Raw genomic sequence first — 20,421 nt, 5'->3', positions numbered from 1 at the left:
CAGAATCAGGAAACTGCTGACAAAGAGTTCAGAGAAGAGTGTTCAGAAATATGTAAGACCAAGCAGAATAATTTAAAGAGGCAAATGGAGGGAAGGAAGAATTAACGTTCATCAGTCATGAGACAGGGATAAAAGAGAAGTCTAAAATATCTGACTGTCAGGCTGATAGAGGAAAAGCTAGGCGCGTGGTTTAGTGCGGCCCCAGGGAACACAGATTCAAAACTTAGCAGAGGAACTTAGGAAAAAGGTTCCAGCTATGGAAACAGAAAAAAAACCATTGAAAGTGAAATTGTAGTGTCAGACAGTTCTTCTGGAGATGGGGTGGGAGTCTCAGTGGAGAACGTCCTGGTAACTCCAGGCAGGGAGAAGGACCGGCTGAAAGGTTCCCAGTGTATGTAAAAGAGGTGAAATGGTTCCTGTGAAAGAAAGCACGCTCTCAAGAGCCCTTGCGGTGTCAAAGGATCTGGTTTCCGAGCTGGTACATCAGCTTCTGGGAATTACATCAGATGTTTTCAGAAAAGAAAGAGTTTGTTTTGGAAATGTTTTTCTTGTTACATAAGTAAGCTGCAAATAAGTAGAGATTGTTGTACCAGTAGAAAAAACAGGTTGTGAAGTTCATTACAAACACAGTATAAGATTTTCCAGGTGACCACTAACAACTGTAGTATGATTTATGACCAAGTGCTTTGGATTACACCACCTGCTTTCAACAAATCACTGAAGAAGAGATTCATCAATATTGCAAATAGCAGTTCCCCTCCTTATGGATGGAGCTGTCATTTGAGTTCGTTTTTAATGCTTTCACACAGGGTACATGCCCTGAAAAGTTATTTTGGGATTTTTTTTTCAGGATTTTCATTATTTTCAGAACATTTCTGATGCAGGAGAGCCAATCCACTAACATGGACGGTGGATGAATTAAAGGCATCTTTGTGACAACCTTGTCACAGTTCAGGGGAAGTCTCCATGACATGAGCTATTGGGGATTTTCTGTTATGGTCTATGCCACAGAGAGAGTCCCCAAACTCACAGCTGAGGTGTCCATCTACATTTTAAAATAATTATAAGAATAGCGAGGAAAAGCACATTATATTCATTTCATCCTCAAAAATTCTCTGAAACCCTTGCTTCTTCACTGTTTTTTGCAGTAGTCCAAACATGAAGTGTCTTTTTGGCCGCTTTGATTTCCAGAGTGCAAGCAGCCAGCTCCCCCTCCTGCAGAAGCTTTACCTGGACTGTCTGCAACAGCAGCCAGCAGCACACGCAGCCCCTTCTCTCCCGAGGGACTCCTGGTCCCCCAGGAGCACCAGGGCACGTAACTGCTGGCTATTTAAAGGCTCCCGCCATGCTTTCCTTCTCAGTGGGATAAGCAATCTAGCAGGTGTGTTGGGAGTAAAGCTGTGCTGTGAACAAGGCGAGCTGAAAGAAAACCCTCTTGCGACCCAAAGATGCCTAAATTCATTGTTAACACAAATATAAGCAAGGACAAAGTTCCCGAGTCTTTCACAGGAGAGCTCACCCAGCAGTTATCAAAGGCAATGGGAAAACCAGCACAGGTAAGTCGGGATGCTCACTTTTTCCATTTAGCCAAGCGTGCTTGTGCAATGAGCCATTTCTCAGGAAAGAGCTGCGCAGTCAGCCAGTCTCATCAAACATGTAGGAAATCAATCTGTTATATCTGGCTGAAGCTAGTTATTTCAGAAGCAGGTTTTAGGCTTGTATAAGCCTTGTCTCCCCAGAAAACAGGTTAAATCAAAAATGGGAGTAAGATTATTTTTTTTCAACCCATGCAGGAAGATAATTGACTACTTCTGTGAGACTGATGTGCTCTACCCCTCTTCAAAAAAAATTTTCATCAATCTAGCAAACAAATGCTTCCTGTTTGGGGGAGCAGAGGTTGTCCTCTGCCAGTTCTTGCATAACAGCTCTGAATATAAAGCTAGAGGGCAGGGCTGGGATGCAGCTGGGACAGGCTTGTGCAGCCCTGTGGAAGGGACATGTAATGTTACTTAGAAATACACAGGGAACAACAAAGTCTTTTTTTAGGACAGGCAAACTCTTCGTGACAAAGGAGGCAATAGGAAAGAGAGAGAGAGTCTCCTGGATATATCAGAGAGAAGGAAAGGATTAGTGTGGGCAGGAATGCAGAGCTTTCCTCTCGCAGGAAATGGTACCATTTGAAGAAAAATCCTGATTTTTTATCAGTGTTTTGTTTTCTCCTGGAAAAAAAAATACTTCAATAAATATTCTCAAACCATTTAAGGTGAAAATAATGGTGATTAATATTTCAGCCTGGTATTTTTTAATACTAACCTGCTTCTGGGATAGATGTTTAAAGGTGTGTGCATACCTACAAGTGGCATACAGCTAGCTTAGAGCACAGGGTGTCCAGCTGGGGAGAACAGGGCTGGAAAAGTGGTACCTCAGCAGGATCTCCTTGGTTCATCCTGCGCTGCTGTGGCTGGATGCACCTTGCACCCAAACAAGCTGTAAATGGCAGCCAAGGCTAATTACCCAGATGCTTCCTGGTACTCAGGCTTGCTTTTTTTACGAGGGGGTTAATTGCTGCTGAATTCCAATGATGTGCTACTAATAAACGTGGGTAAGAACAGAAGCCAAATGGGTGCCAAAGGAACTGATCCCTGGATTCCCCAGTGTGTGGATGTGACACTATGCATTAGCAGCAGGGAAAACTGCAGGCTGCTCATTAATGTTAACATGGATACTTTCTTCCAGTTGTCCTGCTAGCAAGAACAAAAGCAGGATTAAGCTGTATTTTGTTTAACAAGGGGGATGTTGGTCTAGACCTCAGCTGTGTCAGCTCACATTTACCTCAGCAGGGAAGACTGCAGCTGGTCCAGTGAGGTGCAAAATCTCTCTGGAACGTGGGGTTGGAGCAATGCGGTTGCAAACCCCAGTGGCATTCACACATCCTGCACAGTCAGGGAGAGCCTGGTGGCTTGGAGCAGATTCTTTTTGCACGTCACTGAGTTCTCAGCACCTGAACTTTCCACCCAAATCTCACGGGCAGGAAAGACAATGATATTACAGGGTCCTCCTCCCAACAGTGTACTTGGGCAGAGCATCCAGAGCCCATCTTCCAGTATGGAACTGGAGTAACACTCTGGGGTTGAAGCCTGCAATTACCTACAGTGTTCACTGCAAGACAGCGGCATTTGTCAGACACCGGGCACTGCTAGGATCCCCTCCTCTGGAGTAAATACCTAGGTGTGCCTCCTGTCCCATTTTGAATGCTTCAGCAGGGTCTGCTTACACCGCAGACTCTGGACCACCCACTGCTTCAGTTCTGCCTTTGTTTCTTTGTGTCCTGGCTTCACTCCTGACCACAGAAGGAGCAGACCAGTTGCTCAAGCCAGGGAAGGGGCTGTCCTGCACATGAGGTGCAGTGTATCCAACTGCCTCCCTGCCTCGATTATCTTTACCCGAACAGAGTAATCATGAGGAACTGAGACTCCCAAGCCTAACTGTCATGATGCCTTGTTCTGGCCCTTAACACAGCAGGGAATATCTCAGAAGAATGCAAACTTGTACAGTTAGGTACCGAGACACAAAAGCCTTGGATGTGGCAAGCAAGGCTTGGAGGACAAAGTCTTCCAAGGGTAAGACGGAAGGTTGGGAAAGATCGGTGCTCCACTGTACTTCATAAGCACACAAGTAAAACTATTTGCATTGTAGTAAGTAGTAAAAAAAATATCTGTAAGTGCCTGGGACTGTTCTTTTCAGTTACTTCATGTGTTGCTAGTAGTTTTAGCTAGGAAAGTAGCCTTTCCATAATAGATAGGCACTGCCATCAGTTCTATCCCCAAACGGTATATTATGGGAGCACTTTTTACCTTCTCATCTCTGTGACTTGCAGAAAAACATTTAGGAGATCTGAGAGTGCAATGAAGTACATACAGGAAACATTCAAAAACATAAGTAATGTCATCCGGGATTTTGCAATTTTCAAAACTTTTCCTAACGTGGCAAAGGAAGATAATACTCCTCTTCTTCTTTTCTTTTTTTTTTTTTCCTTCTTTTTTTTCCCCCAACAGTATCTAGCAATACAGATCTCTCCTGATCAGGTGATGTCCTTCGGCGGCTCCACAGACCCCTGTGCTATGTGCTTTCTTTACAGCATTGGGAAGATAGGAGAGCAGGAGAACAAGGTCTACTCCAAATTGCTCTGTGACCTGCTGAACAAACAGCTGAAAATACCATCTGACAGGTGAGCTCATACAGAAACATATCTGATGCGACTTTGCACAGATTGTCAAAGCTCTTAATCCCAAACTTGTCCTCTGATGTTCTTCTGTTAACATTCTTCTTGAAGATGCTAAATGCCAAGTCAATAGAGCAACTCTTCAGTTAAAAAGAGGAAAGGAGCAATTGCATGAGCTGCAGAGCCCAAAAGCTGTAAAATCTCTTAGTTAAAATGATGGAGGCTCAGGTACCACACGTGCACAAGCCCAGGTACAGATGCATTTGATAATTTGAGTAATATCTGCCAATACCTCCCCACTGTCTGTGGGGTACAGGTGGAGGTCTCTTGTAAGAGCTTTGATTTAGATAGAAGCATTTCTAGTGCTTCTCCTGAACGTACACCAATCTGCCCCAGAACTGACTTTGTGTCAGTTACTTTAAATAGAGCATCCTGAGATTGCCTTAAAACAAGAAGTAGGAAACCACTACCAGCTCCAGGATGCAAGTAGACAAGGCATCTTGCGTTGCAACACTTGACAATACCTGCCAGAAACTGCAGGAGCAAATGTGCAACTTGCAGAGAGGTGGTGTGGTCCTGCGATGTGCAGAGCTCTGGGGCCAGACTGCAGCAGGACCGTGTCCTTCTGCAGGACCACCCTGGCCAGCTGCAGCGGTCTCCTCTTGGCAGCTAACAGCACCTGTCTTCTCTTTCAGAATTTATGTCAGCTTCTTTGAGATCAGTGCTGCCAACGTGGGCTGGAACAACACCACCTTTGCTTGAGGTGCTCTGAGGTGGTGAGAGCTTATTCCTGAACACTCACCATGATTTTTGAGCGCTGCAGCTCTAGGCATGTTATCTGCATATGCCACAAGTGTAAAAGCCAGCGGTGCTACCCACTGCTGTCCTAACATCTTGTCTGCTGCCTCAATAAAAGTAGAAGAACAGCAGGAACCTTTACAGCTGAGATTCTCCTTATTCTGGAAGGGCCTATGGCTGAGATGGGAGGGTGCTTTCTCAAAATATTCCTAATAGAAGCTTTTCTTTAAAACAGTTTCTTCCTTTGAAGATGAACACTCCATTTGGGTTCATGCTGGGCAGCCTGAACAGATTTAATCAGGTCAAGATAGTTCTGTTTTCAAAATACGCGTAAATGTACGTCAGGATGTGGCCATTGATGTGGTACATGAACCTCACTTCAAAAGGGGGAACACGGGGTTGTGTTTTATTGAAAAAGGCTGGATTGCAGTCCAGGTCCTCCTTAGATCTAACACTAGGCAGACATCTAGCTGCTTAGCAGAGACACTCGTGCTGCAGGAGTCTCCCAGGGTTCACAGCAGACAGAGGGAGTAAGTGGAAAAAACCCAGTGTCTGCTGTCCTGCCCTCCCCTTTCATCCCCTCAGCAACCTGCAATGACAATGAAGATTAGAGCACAGCTCAAAATGAGGGAGACACAGTGAGCTATTCCCAGATGTCAAAGTGGTGAATTATGAAAGGAAGACTTCCACATAAATACTTATCATTCAAGCCCTGGGTCAGATAATACAATTTGCTTCCAAAGGAAAATAGAAAGATTGAATACAGAACTATTTCCTGAAGGTCTGAGATCAGGTGTACATTTTTTTGTTTTTGCTTTAAAGGAAAAAGAAACTTTTTTTTTTCTGGAAGAATAGCCCCCATCTCATCTCTGTTCCAAGCTCTATTGTAAACATCCCATTTTTGCCCCTATCGTAGCTTTGCCTTTGCAGCCACAATCTTTAAATACAAGTCTGCATCTCAACCTGCACAAATACTTTGAGGGGATAACGTGGAAACTGGTCTGGTGAATCAAAGCAGCAAGGTGCTACTTTAGATCTGAATACCGTATATCTTATGAGACATCATCCCTAGTTATGACTTCATCCCTACTTAAAGCCTTGCAGAGTTGCCCACCGAGGAAGGAAGGCATGACACAAGGCAGGTATTCTTTTGGCAGAATTGCTCATAGACAATGGCTACGAAGCCCCTCAACACAGCAGGACCTTAGCTGAGGAGGCCGTTCCCTTCTCCATAAATCAGTCTGCCTTCCTCACAGAGCCAGCAGCTAAAAGAGCGCCTCCTCCGTCTGCTCTTGGAGGCACAGCACCAGCATCTTCTGATGTTCTCCTGGCTCCTTCTCCCTGGCCCAATGGCTCGGTGCTCCGGTTCTGATTGCAATTAAGTCAAGTATGTGCAACCACAACCAGCAAATGCCCCAACCCTGCTATTTACAGTCAGGCTCCAGGATAACCCTAGGCTCCAGCCTACTCCCCATTTCTGCTGAAGCCTTTCTGTGCTAGATGCTTTCTGAGTTATTCTCAGAGCATCCAAACACTGAACCGCACGTTCCTAAGGTAACTCTGAGACCAAGTACAGTCAAGACCACCTCTACTTGTTAACAAACACGCTTTATGCTCTCTAATAGGTAATATGAAGGCTTTTTTTTTTTTTTTTGGCCTTAGTTCATCATTAGAATGCTGTTAGATGTATTTCTGTAAAACATTTTACCTTTCAGCTTCTTTCTGTTTTAGACACACTTCATTGTTCTTATTTTAATCACAAGCAGTTGTTTTAAAACAGATTCATCCAGAAAACATGATTGCAAGCACGTGGAGTAATCACTTGAGGGAAAGGTGCACAGATGCGTACTAGTACTTATCTAACTTTTAAAAATGCATCTTTAGAAGCCATGAAAATGTATGCTCTGCTACTTCCTTAGTCAAGGGGACACAAGGAGGAAATTGCAGGTGTCTCTCCATGGTGTGAGCAGCATGGCAAGGGTCTGGTGCCTTGGGCTGGCAGGCTGGAGAGCATCACCCCCGTGGTCCCGTTGCTCTCCCAAGTTTTTCAGCCTGCAGTGCTGGAACTGCCACCCCACACCTATGCAACAACTCAGGGAGAGAGAAAGGTGTGGGGAATAAGTGGCACTGCTCAGAGGGAAACGTCTTCAGGTCTCAATAGCACTGTTAATCACAAAAATGAAAGTAAGCACTTCAAGTCCTGCCGGCTCTGTGTGACAGCCTGTGCCTCTTCAAATCACCTTCTGCTCTTTGTTCAGGGCTATGTGTAGTCACATGTGTAATGCAGATGTATGGACAAGCTTTCTAGCAGCTGCAGTACTGGGACTTTGTTAAAAATTAATGTGCTTGATTCCTGTCTGGAAAATGTCTGCACAGAGAAGGCTCTGGGCCTTATTCTCTTTTGCCTTCCCGTGAGTCATTTCAAGCAGCGCCAAGCTGCAGCGTGAAGCAGGGCGGCGAGTCGAGTCGTGCCCTCTGCAGTCTACGTGCACCACATCACATAGCCAGCAGAAGGCCCATCTCTCAAGATCCCTTTCCCCAAGGAATGGGCTCACACCGTTTCATTTCTAAGCAAAAGAAAGATAAGACAAAAGAAAAAAGAAAAAAAAAAAAGAGCAATTCTGCCTTTTTTTCCCCACAAATCTGGTATGAAAATGAGGATGCTGAGGAGTAATATATCACTTGCAATATGAGCGAAGAAGATCAGAGAATAATTAATATGCCCACCAGCCAGACACATTTCCGCTCACATTGTGTAACAGCTATGCACGCGGTTAAAACAAAAAATACACAAATATGCCTTTATTTTGCAAAAGGACACAACCCTCTTCCGATCCAGGGCCAATATCCCCCTTTTGCAGCTGCCCCTCTGTTTTGTTCTTTTTAGGGGGGGCGTTGTGGCGGGTCCCTGCAGTGGGGTGGGGTGGAGGGGGTCCAGCCCCCCCACCCCCCCCCCGCGGTGCGGCCCCTTTAAGGCCGGCTCGGCGCGGCCCCGCTCGCCCTAAAAGCGCCGCCGCCGCCACCCCCTCGTCCCACTGCGCCGCCGCCGCCGCTGCCGCTCCCGGTCCCGCTCGTCTCCGCCGCCAGCAGCCCCAGCCCCGCCGGCACCATGCCGATGTTCGCCATCCAGACCAACGTCTGCAAGGACGCCGTGCCCGACAGCCTGCTGGGCGAGCTCACCCAACAGCTGGCCAAGGCCACCGGCAAGCCCGCGCAGGTCGGGGAGGGCGGCGGGGGAACGGGGAAGCGGGGTCGCCCCGGGATGGGGCCGGGCAGGGATCGTGGGGGATGCGGGGCTGGGGAAACGCCGGCCCAAGCGGAGCAGCGGGTGCCTGGGGGCCCATGGCCGCTTCCTCCTCCTCCTCCTCCTCCTCCCCACGCCGCCCGCGGGTACGGCCCGGGGGTGCCAGCCCGGCGGGGCCGCGTCCCGGACGGGCGGAGCCGTGGGTTTCGGTGATTTGGGGTGTGATTTGGGGTGTGATTTCTGGCACGGGGACGCGACGTTCGGCCCTTATCGCCGACCGCGTGTCCCACGCCTCCAGCAGCGGCAGGGAGAAGCGCCTGCCTTGCCTGCGGGTTTGCCCAAACTCAGCCTTTGGACCTGGAGTTCAGAGCCAGGCTCCAGGGGGGATCCCGGCACCTGGGGGGATCCCACCATCTGGGATGATCCTAGCAGCCTCTAGTGGTCCAAGGCCCCATAAGGAGGCTGGGGGCTGTTCTTGGCCTCCAGAATGGCACACAGCTGCACAATGCTTGATGTTGAGTTTGGTACCTTAAACAAGTCTGTGTGAGGAGAAGGAAAATGAATTACTCCCTGTTTGTTTTCTTATCACAGTACATTGCTGTGCACATCATACCTGATCAGATGATGTCCTTTGGGGGCTCCACGGATCCCTGTGCTCTCTGCAGCCTCTACAGCATTGGCAAAATAGGAGGGCAGCAGAACAAGACCTACACCAAGCTCTTGTGCGATTTGATCTCTAAGCACTTGCACGTATCTGCAGATAGGTAAGGCTGGGATGTGAGTGATGCTAACCTCGTTCCTCCGGTGCTCTGAAACTGCTTCGATAGCTTAATTTGGAAGCATAAAAAGCCAGTAATAAGTCCATGTGTTTGAAAGAATACAAAGTGAGCACTTGCAGCATTCTTGCATCCATGTAAGAGTTTGCCTACAAAGTTTCCCTTCAGGCCTCTGCTGTTAAATGACTTCCTGCCCTCAGAGTAGGGAGGAATACCAGGGTATTAACAAGTTGCAGAGTCTTTTGCCTCTGAGGTGTGATGTCTTCTCATAGTGGGAGGCTGGAAGCTCAAGGGAGTAGGAGTTACAGGCCAGAGCTGAAAGACTGGGTACGAATGAACTATCAGGCTGTGAACAGCTCCCTCACGGACTGGCAGGGCTTTGGGGAATATCCACAGGGAGTGGTGAAGGCCAGGAGGAACCTGCTGCCCCCTGCATCCCAGGGCTGGAGGGAAGAGCCAAAACATCTCTGGAGTCTGAACAGTCCCTGACTGAAGAAGGGTTTACATTTAAAAGAAAGTACAGTTCCAGGGGTTCTAAGGAATATTGGCTGTTAGGGGTTCTGTCAGACAGATTAGCTAGATTTTGGTCGAAACGAAACTTCACTTTTTCTTTCTGGAGAACAGGAAGCACACTCCCAATATCCTGTTGCCTTCTCTCACTCATCACTTACATAAATGTCACTGTATTCCTGTGCTTCTTCTGCAGGGTGTACATCAACTACTTCGACATGAACGCTGCCAACGTGGGCTGGAACGGTTCCACCTTTGCATAGAGCACCCCCAGTACGAAGAGGCTGCTCCTGGACCTACCCTCACGCTGCCCATAGAGACCACAGCACAAGGGGCCCTGGGCTGCTTTTTGTGCCCTCACGGAGCAATGGCTCCTTGCTCATGTGTTTGGATATTGCTGCTTCAACATTCCTCTGTTTTCTCCGTGTAGGAAACAAATAAAGATTTAGAAATAAAATAGTCTGCTGTGAGCTGTGGTGGGTTGGGAGCGCGATGGGATGAGGTATGTGTGGGGTCTGAGAGCTGTGAGGAATAAATGCTTGAGGGTTGGTGCTGCTCATAAGGCTGGGTATTTCACTGAGGGCATGGTGTGTGGCAGTGCTCTGGGATGATTTCTACCTTGCTGGGCTCCGGGGACGCCTTCAGGCCGCCTCGTTGCCTTCTCTGTGTCGCTGCCAACGCAGTAGTGGGGCCAGGGCCGCCTCCCTCACCTCAGGGAAGCCCCGCCGCGCGCCCCTTCTAGTGCCTTCGGTTGCCGCGCGAGCCCCGTGACGCCATTTTGTCGCGGCCCGTGACGCCATCTTGTGGCGCTCGGTGACGCCGTCTCGTCGCGCCGCCATGGCGCTGTTCTCCATCACCAGGTGCCCGGGGCCGGCGGGAGGGTGAGAGCGGGGATTTGTCGGTCGGGGGCCGGGCCTGACGCGTTCGTTCTCGGCTGTTTCAGGTACGCCGCGGAGGAAGAGGAGGAGGCCGGGGCCGAGGCGCAGGAGCGGGCCCGGGTCCTGCTGGAGCGGCTGCGCGAGCAGGCGAGGGCCCGGCAGCTGAGGCGGCAGCGGGAGGAGAGGCCCCGGGGAGCCGGCGGGGAGCCCGCAGCGGGAGGAGAGGCGCCGAGCCCGGGGAGCGAGGGGCGGGGAAGACCGCGGGGGGAGCGGCGAGCGGCCGCGGAGCGGGCAGCAGGCGGCAGCGCTGCGCCGGGCGGCGGGGAGGAGGAGGAGGACGGAGGAGCAGCGCCCGCCGAGGGACATGGAGCAGGCAGTGGTGAGCGGGGCTGGGGGGGCCTGGCGTGATGGGGTCGGAGGTTCTGGGCAGAGGGGTACTCGCGAGGTGCCCTTTGAGTACCTCGCTGAATTTATCTGAGAGTAGTTTGCTTTCTAAAGCCCCTTATTGCAAGCTTCGGTGGTGAATTTAGTGTAAGGGAAAGAGGGATGTGTGTCAACATAGTCTTCGCTTGCCTCCATATCACCACCACAATGTTTGACTCTTGTACTTGGATTTAAGAGGAAGGATGGGCTTGCAAATTGTTGATTACATTCTGTGATGTAAAATGTTCCCTGTATTGCGTTTTTGTAACACCTTCTGACCTGCAGCTTTGTATTCCTGTTGTCTAGATTCTGAAGAAGACGTTAAACAACAGGAAGACAAAAGAAATCTTAAAAACAAATCTAAAAGGAAGAAGAGGGATGACGAGACTAAGGGAGCTGAAAAAAAGAAAGCGCGCAGTGAAGGAGCTGAAGGAAACCAAAGCACAAAGGAGGAGCTGCCCTTAGCAGCCTCAAGGGAAGAAGCAACTCCACCACCTTCCAGCTTGGTGGTTCTCGGAGATTATGACAGAAAGCCCATGCAGAAGGTAACTAGCTTGACTGAATTTTGATGATGGTTGGGTATGAACAGGCATCTTACCAGCTTGTTTTAATGTATGGTATTGCTCATTTGATGGCAGAAACACTTTGTGACTCTCTCTTTTTCCCCCACTTCAGGTTCAGCCCTTTTTACCACAGTGGCTTGCTCAACCAAAATTACTGCAAAAACGTATCAAAGAGAACCTGATCCCAGTCGGGGATGTCCCAGGAATTCATCCCAAGCTATTGAAAAAGCTGCAAATGAATGGGATAGAGTCTTTTTTTCCAGGTACCTTGATAGTGCTCTTTCTTTCTTTCTGAATTCACTTACCTAATTCCTGAATCTGTTGCTGTATGTTTTATGGGGTCAATGAAATAAAATATAGAACAAAAGCAAACTTAATGCACTGAAATGATGATACTAGTTTTAACACTTTACTTTCAAAGACTTAGGTAGGCTGAGTAATCAAAATTGGTATATCTAGTCATAAATGCAGCATCACAAAAGATGTGTTTTGAAGTAGTAGCTCACAGCACCCAAAGGAGAGTGATCTCGCATGTATCCTCACATTTTTTCCACTTAGTTCCGTGCATGTGCTTTATTTCCTTGCCTTCCACCATCTCTTGTACTAACTGGACAAGTCTGGGAGCCCGTTCAACTCATTAAAGCAGCAAAAAGCTGTTAAAAGGAGCAGCAAACTTGAGTGAGTTCAAAGCCTATAGGAGGTGTTCATTTTGCTCCTTGGCAGATGTTGCTACATTGCTCTGTTGCATAGTATGTGTTTTTATAGGTGTAGTTTGTACTTCAAAAAAAGGATGCTCACAGACAAGCATTCACAGACTTTAAATCTGCCCAGTGTCACCCTAACAGAAAGACAAGACACGTATGAGTTGAAAACAATATTTAACACAGTAACATCTATGCTGAGCACTAGAAATAGCTGAATTCTTGGAGCAGGAAATCTCCGTATTCAGTGCTAAGCTCACGAATGAAAAAGAACCAGGGAAAAAACAGATAACATCTATACTAAGATGTAAGAGAGGAAGACTCAAAAACATCTGTAGCAGCAACAGCACAGATAGGGAAATAGATTCGTTGTATAAAACACTGCTTTCCTAGGTGAGTCTTAGTCCAGTTCATTAACTCTGTAGATAATGTTTATTCCCATTTTTGTTCAGTTCAGGCAGAGGTGATTCCTGCTATTCTGCAGAGTGCGTCCAATGGGTATTTGATGGGGCAGGGAGGATACCGCCCCAAAGACATCTGTGTCTCAGCACCTACTGGCAGCGGTAAAACCCTGTCTTTTGTCATACCAATAATACAGGTGAGTTTACCCCCAGCAAAACATAGGGCAAATATTTTGCTTGAACAAAATCAACCCCATCCTGAACTTAGAAGTAGGTTAGAAAGCCAGGGAATTTGTGGATGCAAATTGACAGACTTTTTGCTCAGAGCTGTCTGAAGGAGCTGTATGAGTCCTCTTCACCTCAGCATCCTACTCCTTTTTGCAGACAAGAGGCATAGCGTGAGGAGTTGGGAGGATGGAGGGGAGTAAAACGGAAGCATAAAACTCTGGAAGGTGTCACACCCATCTCTTCTCACCAGCTTAGATACAAGAAGCTTCTTTTCACCCCATTGCTTTCAGAGACTTACTTGGCCTTTGTTTTGGCAGGTTCTGCTAGATCGAGTAGTTTGCCAGGTACGAGCTCTGGTTGTTCTGCCCACCAAGGAACTGGCACAACAGGTACATAATTTAGCTCCTCAGCTTTTCACTGAGCAGAACTGGGCTGAGGGAAGGGCTGGTGCAGAGAATATTTTGTCTGGCTATTCTGGGATGCAGTTTGAAGACACTGTCAGTGGGTTTGATGTTATTAATGGGAAGTATTACTTTCAGTGATTTTGTTGTGGCTAACAAAGCACATCTCTTTGCAGGTGAGTAAAGTGTTCAACATTTACACTGATGGGACAGGTCTGAAGGTCGTTTTGATTACTGGCCAGAAATCCTTTGCAAAGGAACAGGAGATGCTCGTCCAGAAAAAGTAGGTTAAATGCTCTTTTGATAAGGTTTGTGGGGATTGTAAGCTATTTAATCTCTGTGAGGAGAGGTCAAAATGGAGCTTATTGCATCACACCATCATGCAGTAATGATTTTTGATAGTAGGTTTATGTGGTAGACACTGTTCTGTTTTTGACCAAGTGCCTGCTACTACCCCTCTTTGTGGTTGTTGTGTTTTTAGATTTTTGGGGCTGTTCACCAGCTGAGTAGAATGCAAACATTTACCTTGTGCCCACAGGTACAAACGACTGTTAGAGGATTTTGCTGCAATTATTAAGCTTTTTCTTCAGGGCAATGAATAATGTCACTTTCTGCTTAAACAGGTAGTACAATGGAGAATAGGGCTTAGTGTCCAGCATTGTCTTTGTGTGCTGGTAAATTGTGTGTTTGAATTTTATTATTTCTCAGTTAAATTCAAAGAACAATGGGAAAATCTTAAGGTCTTTTGACCAAGGATCTCTTTTATATGCCTTACAGCATAGGGAGAAACTTAGTGATGAGCTGCTTGTTCTTTCAGAGTGACAGGCTACTGCAGCCTTGCTGATATCATTGTGGCTACGCCGGGGCGGCTCGCAGATCACATTAGCAAGACCCCAGGGTTCAACCTGACACAACTTCGCTTCCTGGTGAGTCAACTCCGCAGGTGTCCAACCTTAGTGTGAAGTCTGTTGGATCTTCCTGCTTTGTTCTTTCATGGTGCATAAACACGTCTCTGTTGGAACTGTTTTGTGGTCTTGGTCCTTGCTTTAGATTGCTCAGGCAGCTGTGTCAAGATGAGAAGTTTTATTCCAACTCGTGACACCCAGGCATCCACATACTTCCCCTTCTGTCTTATCTTCTTGCAGACACAAATTTGGAGTGAAGCCATATCAGTCAAAAAACAGTTTCAGGGTAAATTATCAGACTGTAGTAGCTTCCACCATATTGGAGTCTGTGCAGAGACATAGCTGCCATCCTATTTTGGATAAAGGTGATTTTTATCTTTTATGCAAAGACATTGATTGTATTTAAATGCAAATGAATTTGTGTAGTTTGAGTGTCGGGTTGGCTACTGAGCAACTGAAACAAAAGGAAAAGTTTGGAGGTAGACATTTCTGCCTTCATTTGAGGAACAGCAGGCAAGGAAAGAAATTGTGTGGAATAGAAGCTTCTATACATCTTGCATACAGTTACAAAAGAGAAATACAAGCCGCCTAAGCACAAGACAGTATTTAACAAACAATGTTTTTTATCTTTATGAATCCAGATCATAGATGAAGCTGACCGTATGATTGATGACATGCACCAGAATTGGCTGAACCAAGTTGTCAAAGCTGCATTCCAAGTAGAAAATGACTCTGGCTCTAATACGCTTTTCCAGAGGACCAAACCAGGGCCTGTAACAGCAGCAAGGTAAGTTGCAAAATGTGTTTCTTTGAACCATTTGCATGGATGCCAGCACTTAGATGCCTGCTTCATAGCACACTCACAGGCACTCCCAAAGCATACTTATTCAGAGAAATGTCTGCCAAATTAAGGCAGCTACTTCTTCAGAGCTCGAAAAAGCAGGCGGTAAACAGCTGGTGTTAAAGGATATCTTTTAGACTGAAATCTACGTATTGTATTCTTCAAGCTTTCCTTAACTGGACTAAAGCAGCATCAAAAGAATCCTCAAATATTGCAAGTGTTTGAATCATTTGCACATTATCTATAGCAATGCTCTCTGGCAAGCTAAGTAATGAATTTGAAGGAAAATGCTAGAACTGTGTGTCTGCAGCTGCTGTTTTCAAATAGCAGGATAGAGATGTGTCAGAAACTGAGATCAGCAACCAAGGAAGGAAGGAACTAGGATGGGGGCAAGGGTGACTGATGTGTGTTGTGCAGCTGAGTTGAGAATGCTGATCCAGTTCCACCTGTGAACTCTGTAAAACAAGGGTAGAAAAGAACCCACTGGAAAGGCCCAGAGCAGGAGAAGAGCATCAAAAAGAGTTAATTGCTTCCCTTGTAACATCACCTGAAAGTACTTCTGGAGGAAGTCCTTTGCCCTAACCTCAAAGCTCAGTTTCCCTGTACTATTTATTTCAGCTGCTGCTATCCTCAGATACCTTTACAGAAACTGCTGTTTTCAGCCACGCTGACCCAGGACCCAGAGAAACTGCAGCAGTTGGGCTTGTTCCAGCCTCGCCTCTTCACATCTGTATATTCTGAGAAAAAAACACTCAGAGATGGAACAGAGACTGAACAAGATGCTGAAGAGAAATACACACTCCCTGAGGGGCTATCGGTATAACATTAATTCTCTTGCAACCATTAAAGTAACTTTATTTGGTAGCTGTTAAAAAAACAAGGTGCTTGAATAAGTTATACTAGAAGATTAGTTTAACTTTGGAATAATGTTTGTAGCCTATCTATTAATACAGCTTTCATATGATGCCTTGTGATACAGAGGTACTGGGAGAAAGTGGCTTTGGCAGTATTTATGACCCAGAGAGCTCTGCCTTTGCTGAGTAATGAGCAAATGGATAAGCATTCATTTGGTTAGGATTAGAATTCTTTAGAATTCAACTGTCTTCATGCAGAATTAAATTTGCTATCAATAGGGAGTGGAGATATGAAGTAATAATATAGTAGTACTTTTCAACTGTGCTTTACATACGTACGTATAACATGCATTTCAAGGCATGTGGTTACAGGTCACCCAGTAGACAAGAAAGCAGCGCATGTTGTTACTTGCCATGGAGAAGTGAGATCACTCGAACAACATAGTTCTCCCACCTCTACCTTGTGTTGTGTTCTCCCAGCGCGTTGCTGTGACTTGTTCTAAGGGCAGTGACATTGTGGGGTCTGGTTTTGTTGCTATTAGTTGCAAAACATCCAAGCCTATGTAGGTCACAGACAGGTGGTGGGTTTCAGTGAAGGTAGCCTGGCAAGAAATAATTTTTGTCTCTGAATTTCTTCCCTGCTGACTGCAGCAATGTTACGTGCCTTGTGACCTGAATTCCAAGCCTTTGCTCCTCTTGCACTTCATGCTGACAATGAAGTTTACCCGGGTGTTGTGTTTTACCAACTCCAGGGAGGCGTCCCACAGGTGAATGAACACTTTAATTAGATCACTTGGCACATACCTACTGTAGTGATGTTACAGAGTTAGGTGATGAAGTGACCATTTCTATCCCATTTGCCTACAGATTGTTCCTGCTGGTTCAGGCCTTCGGTGGAATCACTGTGGCTGAATTTTCTTCCCGGTTACCCCCCAATGAGAGACAGAGAACCATGAAAGAATTTGAACAAGGAAAGATACAACTGTGAGTATCTTAAATAAGTTTCCTGCATGTCTTCCAATATAGGTTATTTCTAGCATGAAAAGGTAGTTAGAATCAAGAAGATACTTAAACAGAGTAAAACGGAGCTCTGTAAAACAGAGCATGTGGGAAACAATTTAAAAAATGGGTGTGGGACTTGGTCTTTTGACTTATGAACTGTGTTTACACCTGCACGTGAACTGGCCTGTTATGTTATTTTATAACAAGCAGTAGAAGTATCTGCTTATTCATGTTGTTGTTGCCCAAAATGTATATGCAGTTCTGAAAAATCTTAGCTTTACTGTCTGTGGTTAGGGGAATCTGATGCTTACTGGAAGAAAATAGATGTTGCTGCTAGAACTACATATAGTACTAGTGCTTCCTACCAAAGAAACCCCCAATCAGACTGTCAGACAGTTTTACTTCTATTCATTTTCTTGATTTACTTTGTGATTTTGGTAACTATTTGGGATTGCAGCTATAAAATGTCCCTGAGAAGAAGGTAAATATTATTTTCTGGATTTTCTTTTTGTCCAAACCCTATGTGTTTAAATTTTTCCTTTACTACTGGAATTTCACACCTTGCTGTGTGCATTCAGTACATTTAAGAAGTTTTCAGATGGTTTACATGTTCGTAACCTCTGGTGTGCTGGGAGCTGTCTGGATCAGTGTCATGTGTTTGGAGAACCTGGAAACACCAAGCAGTTTTTCATGTACAGCTGCAGTGGAACTTAGAACAGACAGCTAATAATGCCATTTACATAAGGGAGTGATTTATTGTGCTGTTTTCCTGCTCAGAGGTCAGAAGCTGGCTACCCAGTTTGAGCAGAAATTAGTAAGAGTTGTGCTGTGTTCAGTTGTTTTTCGTGTGTGTAGTGCAAGAGGAATTACCTAAAAACGACTATGTATTTAAAACCAGGTTAATCAGCACAGATGCCACTGCTCGAGGGATTGACATTAAAGGAGTGAATTGTGTGATAAACTATGATGCACCTCAGTTCATCAGGACATACATTCACCGGTAGGTAAGATGACCAGGAACAAAAGGAAGATATTTGAGCTTGGTTTTCTTTGAAAGCATAAGTAACATGCACTTAAAAGGTGTTTTATTAGCTTTCGATTTATTTATTTTTTTTAACTTCAATATGCAAATAGCTTTTTAAATCAGAATTTAATCCCTAGCATCACCAGAGCAATGTAGTATTAAAATAGAGAACTAGAATAGAGAAATAGAATAGAACTAGAATATAGAACTAGAACTTTTGTATAACCCTGTTATACAAAATGTATTTTACAGGAGTTAGAAATACTGTCCTGGACAGCATCAAGTTGAGTTTCCAGATGCTTAGAAGACTGCAGAGGCTCTGCAGCTGTAAATGAGCCCTGGAAATGTTCATCCTTTGTAACATATGGCTAGTCCTGCTGTGCTAGACTCAGAAACTTAGAATCATACTTTCCTTACATCTGGAGAATTTCATAATGGGACTTGTGAAGCTGATAGTGGCAGCAACTACATGGCTAAATTGACTTGATGCTCCTTTTTCTGATTTCAGGGTTGGAAGAACGGCTCGTGCAGGAAAAGTTGGCTTAGCTTTCAGCATGGTCCTTAGAATTCAGGTATGTCATTGGTGTAAAATTCATTTGAAGAGGAAGCATAGAGAGGAGAGTAAGGAAGATAAGGGTTATACAACTTTCCATCTTCTCCAGTCAGATGAGTTTTGTACTTGGAAATTTCTATTCAGTTATTCCCTGACTAGACAGCACGTTCCAAAATGTGCACATTTTCTAGCTGATAGGCAGTGGGGTGTCTCAACTCCAGTGAAGGGGAGGTACTTTCATTTCTTCTTCTATTGTATCTGTTTTGTTACACAGGAACGCAGGTTTCTGCGGATGTTGAAAGATGCTGGCATCCTGGACATAAAGAAGCACTTGGTGAAGGGCAAGTTATTAAAGCCGTTGGTGCAGCAATATGAGGAAGCTCTGTCTAAGCTTGAGAAGGCAGTCAAGGTAACTGCAACAGAAAATAAATTTTTAAAAATCAAACTACAGCTTACATGGTTCATTGCAACTCATGACGATCACAAGTATCAGAGTCCAGAAACCTTCTCTTTAACTGAGCTGTTTCTGTATCAGTATGAAGGAAGCTTTTTTGGGTGCATCATTATGAAGTACTTGGAGAGGGTTGGGAGGGGAGGAGGGTTTTCTGTTAGAAGGGTAGACAGTATTTATGGTGTTCCCTTTACTCTACTGGCTTTCTCTTTATCTCTTGAGCTTGGGTTTTGGCAGCTATCCAGATGCAAGCAAACAAAATGCAGAGATTGAGTTGCCTTTTGTCATTCCAGAGTTTTAAGATGGTAATTTACAACCATGTTGATTTACAGCCATGCTCAAGTTGGGTATATCAAGCCAGGAAAGCCTTATCCACAGTCCCTCCCTTACACACCATTAGGAAGGTTGAGAGCTTTCAGACAGAAGCAGGGTAGCATTTAACTTGTCAGATTGGTGGACTAGGGATCCATAATGGACATTCTTGTGCTGTACAGTGTGGGGAAGTGTTCTGCTTTCTACTTCGAGGACTCTTGATAAACATCTGTCCTTGAAAAACTATGATTTTGAGTTGCAGATTAGGAATGTCAGAGAACTGGGCAGAAAAGATCATTAAATTGTCCCTTTGCTCCCTGAAGTCCCTTCTGTGTGACCCTGAGACAGGAGCATCTTCAGTCACCTTCTCAACTTTAATTTTGAATAGGGTGAGCAAGCACAGAAACGAGCCTGAATGAATGCAAGCAGAGGAGGTTGTTTCATCGCGCTGAAGCTGCTGAGCTGGACTATACTACATAGCACCGTAACACAGAGATACAGTTCCTGAGCTCAAGGGTTGTCTCCTCTAGTTTATCATATCTTAAGTCAGCTATTACAGTCCTTGTTTCCATTTCAAGGACACAGGTAACACAGTTCATTTACTGGTTTTCAAAAAAGAAAAAAATGCATTAAAAAGGACTTTGCATCATACCCTACTGGCATATGTAAAACCAGCGAAGAGCTCGACACTGTTCGGAAGCTTGTGCCTGAGGGAACTGCTCGTCACCAAAGGTCTGGGCTGTGCCTTTCTTGCCTCTGAACTGGGCCAGGTCATGGTTCTGCTGTACTGTGCAAGGAGTGGTATCTGCAAGTGCATAAAAGCATAAAAACCTGTGCAGTGTCTATAACAGAATACCGTTTGAAGAGCTGTTCTAGGCTGAAGGGCCTGGAACTTTTAAATAAATACTATATATAAATCTTTTTTAAAACATTCAGTGTCTGTTAAAGATTCCTGGGTACAGGGATGGAGATAGCGCTGAGTGGATTTTTGGTTGCACAGTCTTGTGCCTTTGGTATTTCTTTGCCTGCATTGTTTCATTCAGGGGCAGTGGTAGCAGCAGATACTGTTACATATGAGGCTAGTATTAATGCAGGGTAAAATGTCTGATGTCTGCAGTCAACTAGTAACTGTATGAGCCGTAAGTCTGTATTTGACACATGCCACTGATATTTTTAGCTGCCCCGGGCAGAAGGCTTAGAACTACCACGTAGCTGTAGCCTCCAACCACCCTTGAAGACCTTCAGCAGGAAGTGCCCTGGCACTGCCTTGTTATTTTGTAAAACAAAATAATTGTACACCAGTGTTAGCAATACATTAATGGAGAAAAAGGAAG

The 20,421-nt window shown here is 45.5% G+C and overlaps 3 protein-coding genes across 4 annotated transcripts; all 3 read left to right on the top strand.

Annotated features, from left to right (window-relative positions):
* Positions 1-1,448: 1,448 nt before the first annotated feature.
* On the top strand, positions 1,449-4,984 carry LOC118252993 (macrophage migration inhibitory factor-like). Its single transcript, XM_035556907.1, has 3 exons — positions 1,449-1,556; positions 4,056-4,228; positions 4,918-4,984. The coding sequence occupies exons 1-3, from the start codon at positions 1,449-1,451 to the stop codon at positions 4,982-4,984; spliced, it is 348 nt and encodes a 115-aa protein (XP_035412800.1).
* A 3,041-nt stretch (positions 4,985-8,025) lies between these two features.
* Positions 8,026-10,007, top strand: LOC118252999 (macrophage migration inhibitory factor). Its single transcript, XM_035556916.2, has 3 exons — positions 8,026-8,237; positions 8,856-9,028; positions 9,747-10,007. The coding sequence occupies exons 1-3, from the start codon at positions 8,130-8,132 to the stop codon at positions 9,811-9,813; spliced, it is 348 nt and encodes a 115-aa protein (XP_035412809.1). The 5' UTR covers positions 8,026-8,129; the 3' UTR covers positions 9,814-10,007.
* On the top strand, positions 9,923-20,010 carry DDX51 (DEAD-box helicase 51). Of its 2 annotated transcripts, none has more exons than XM_035556915.2 (16): positions 9,923-10,052; positions 10,494-10,807; positions 11,158-11,396; positions 11,527-11,677; positions 12,568-12,713; positions 13,062-13,133; positions 13,322-13,428; positions 13,963-14,071; positions 14,692-14,837; positions 15,510-15,708; positions 16,397-16,512; positions 16,613-16,729; positions 17,646-17,747; positions 18,280-18,343; positions 18,599-18,733; positions 19,476-20,010. In XM_035556915.2, the coding sequence occupies exons 1-16, from the start codon at positions 10,048-10,050 to the stop codon at positions 19,500-19,502; spliced, it is 2,049 nt and encodes a 682-aa protein (XP_035412808.1). In that variant the 5' UTR covers positions 9,923-10,047; the 3' UTR covers positions 19,503-20,010. The 2 variants fall into 2 exon arrangements, with proteins under 2 accessions (XP_035412808.1, XP_035412807.1); XM_035556914.2 differs by lacking the exon at positions 9,923-10,052 and adding an exon at positions 10,342-10,410.
* The last annotated feature ends 411 nt before the right edge of the window (positions 20,011-20,421 follow it).

The sequence above is a fragment of the Cygnus atratus genome, chromosome 17 (assembly GCF_013377495.2).
Source record: "Cygnus atratus isolate AKBS03 ecotype Queensland, Australia chromosome 17, CAtr_DNAZoo_HiC_assembly, whole genome shotgun sequence".
Classification (NCBI taxonomy): domain Eukaryota; kingdom Metazoa; phylum Chordata; class Aves; order Anseriformes; family Anatidae; genus Cygnus; species Cygnus atratus.
The sequence above is the reverse complement of the archived record's forward strand: the minus strand, read 5'-3'. Positions and strand labels throughout refer to the sequence as shown.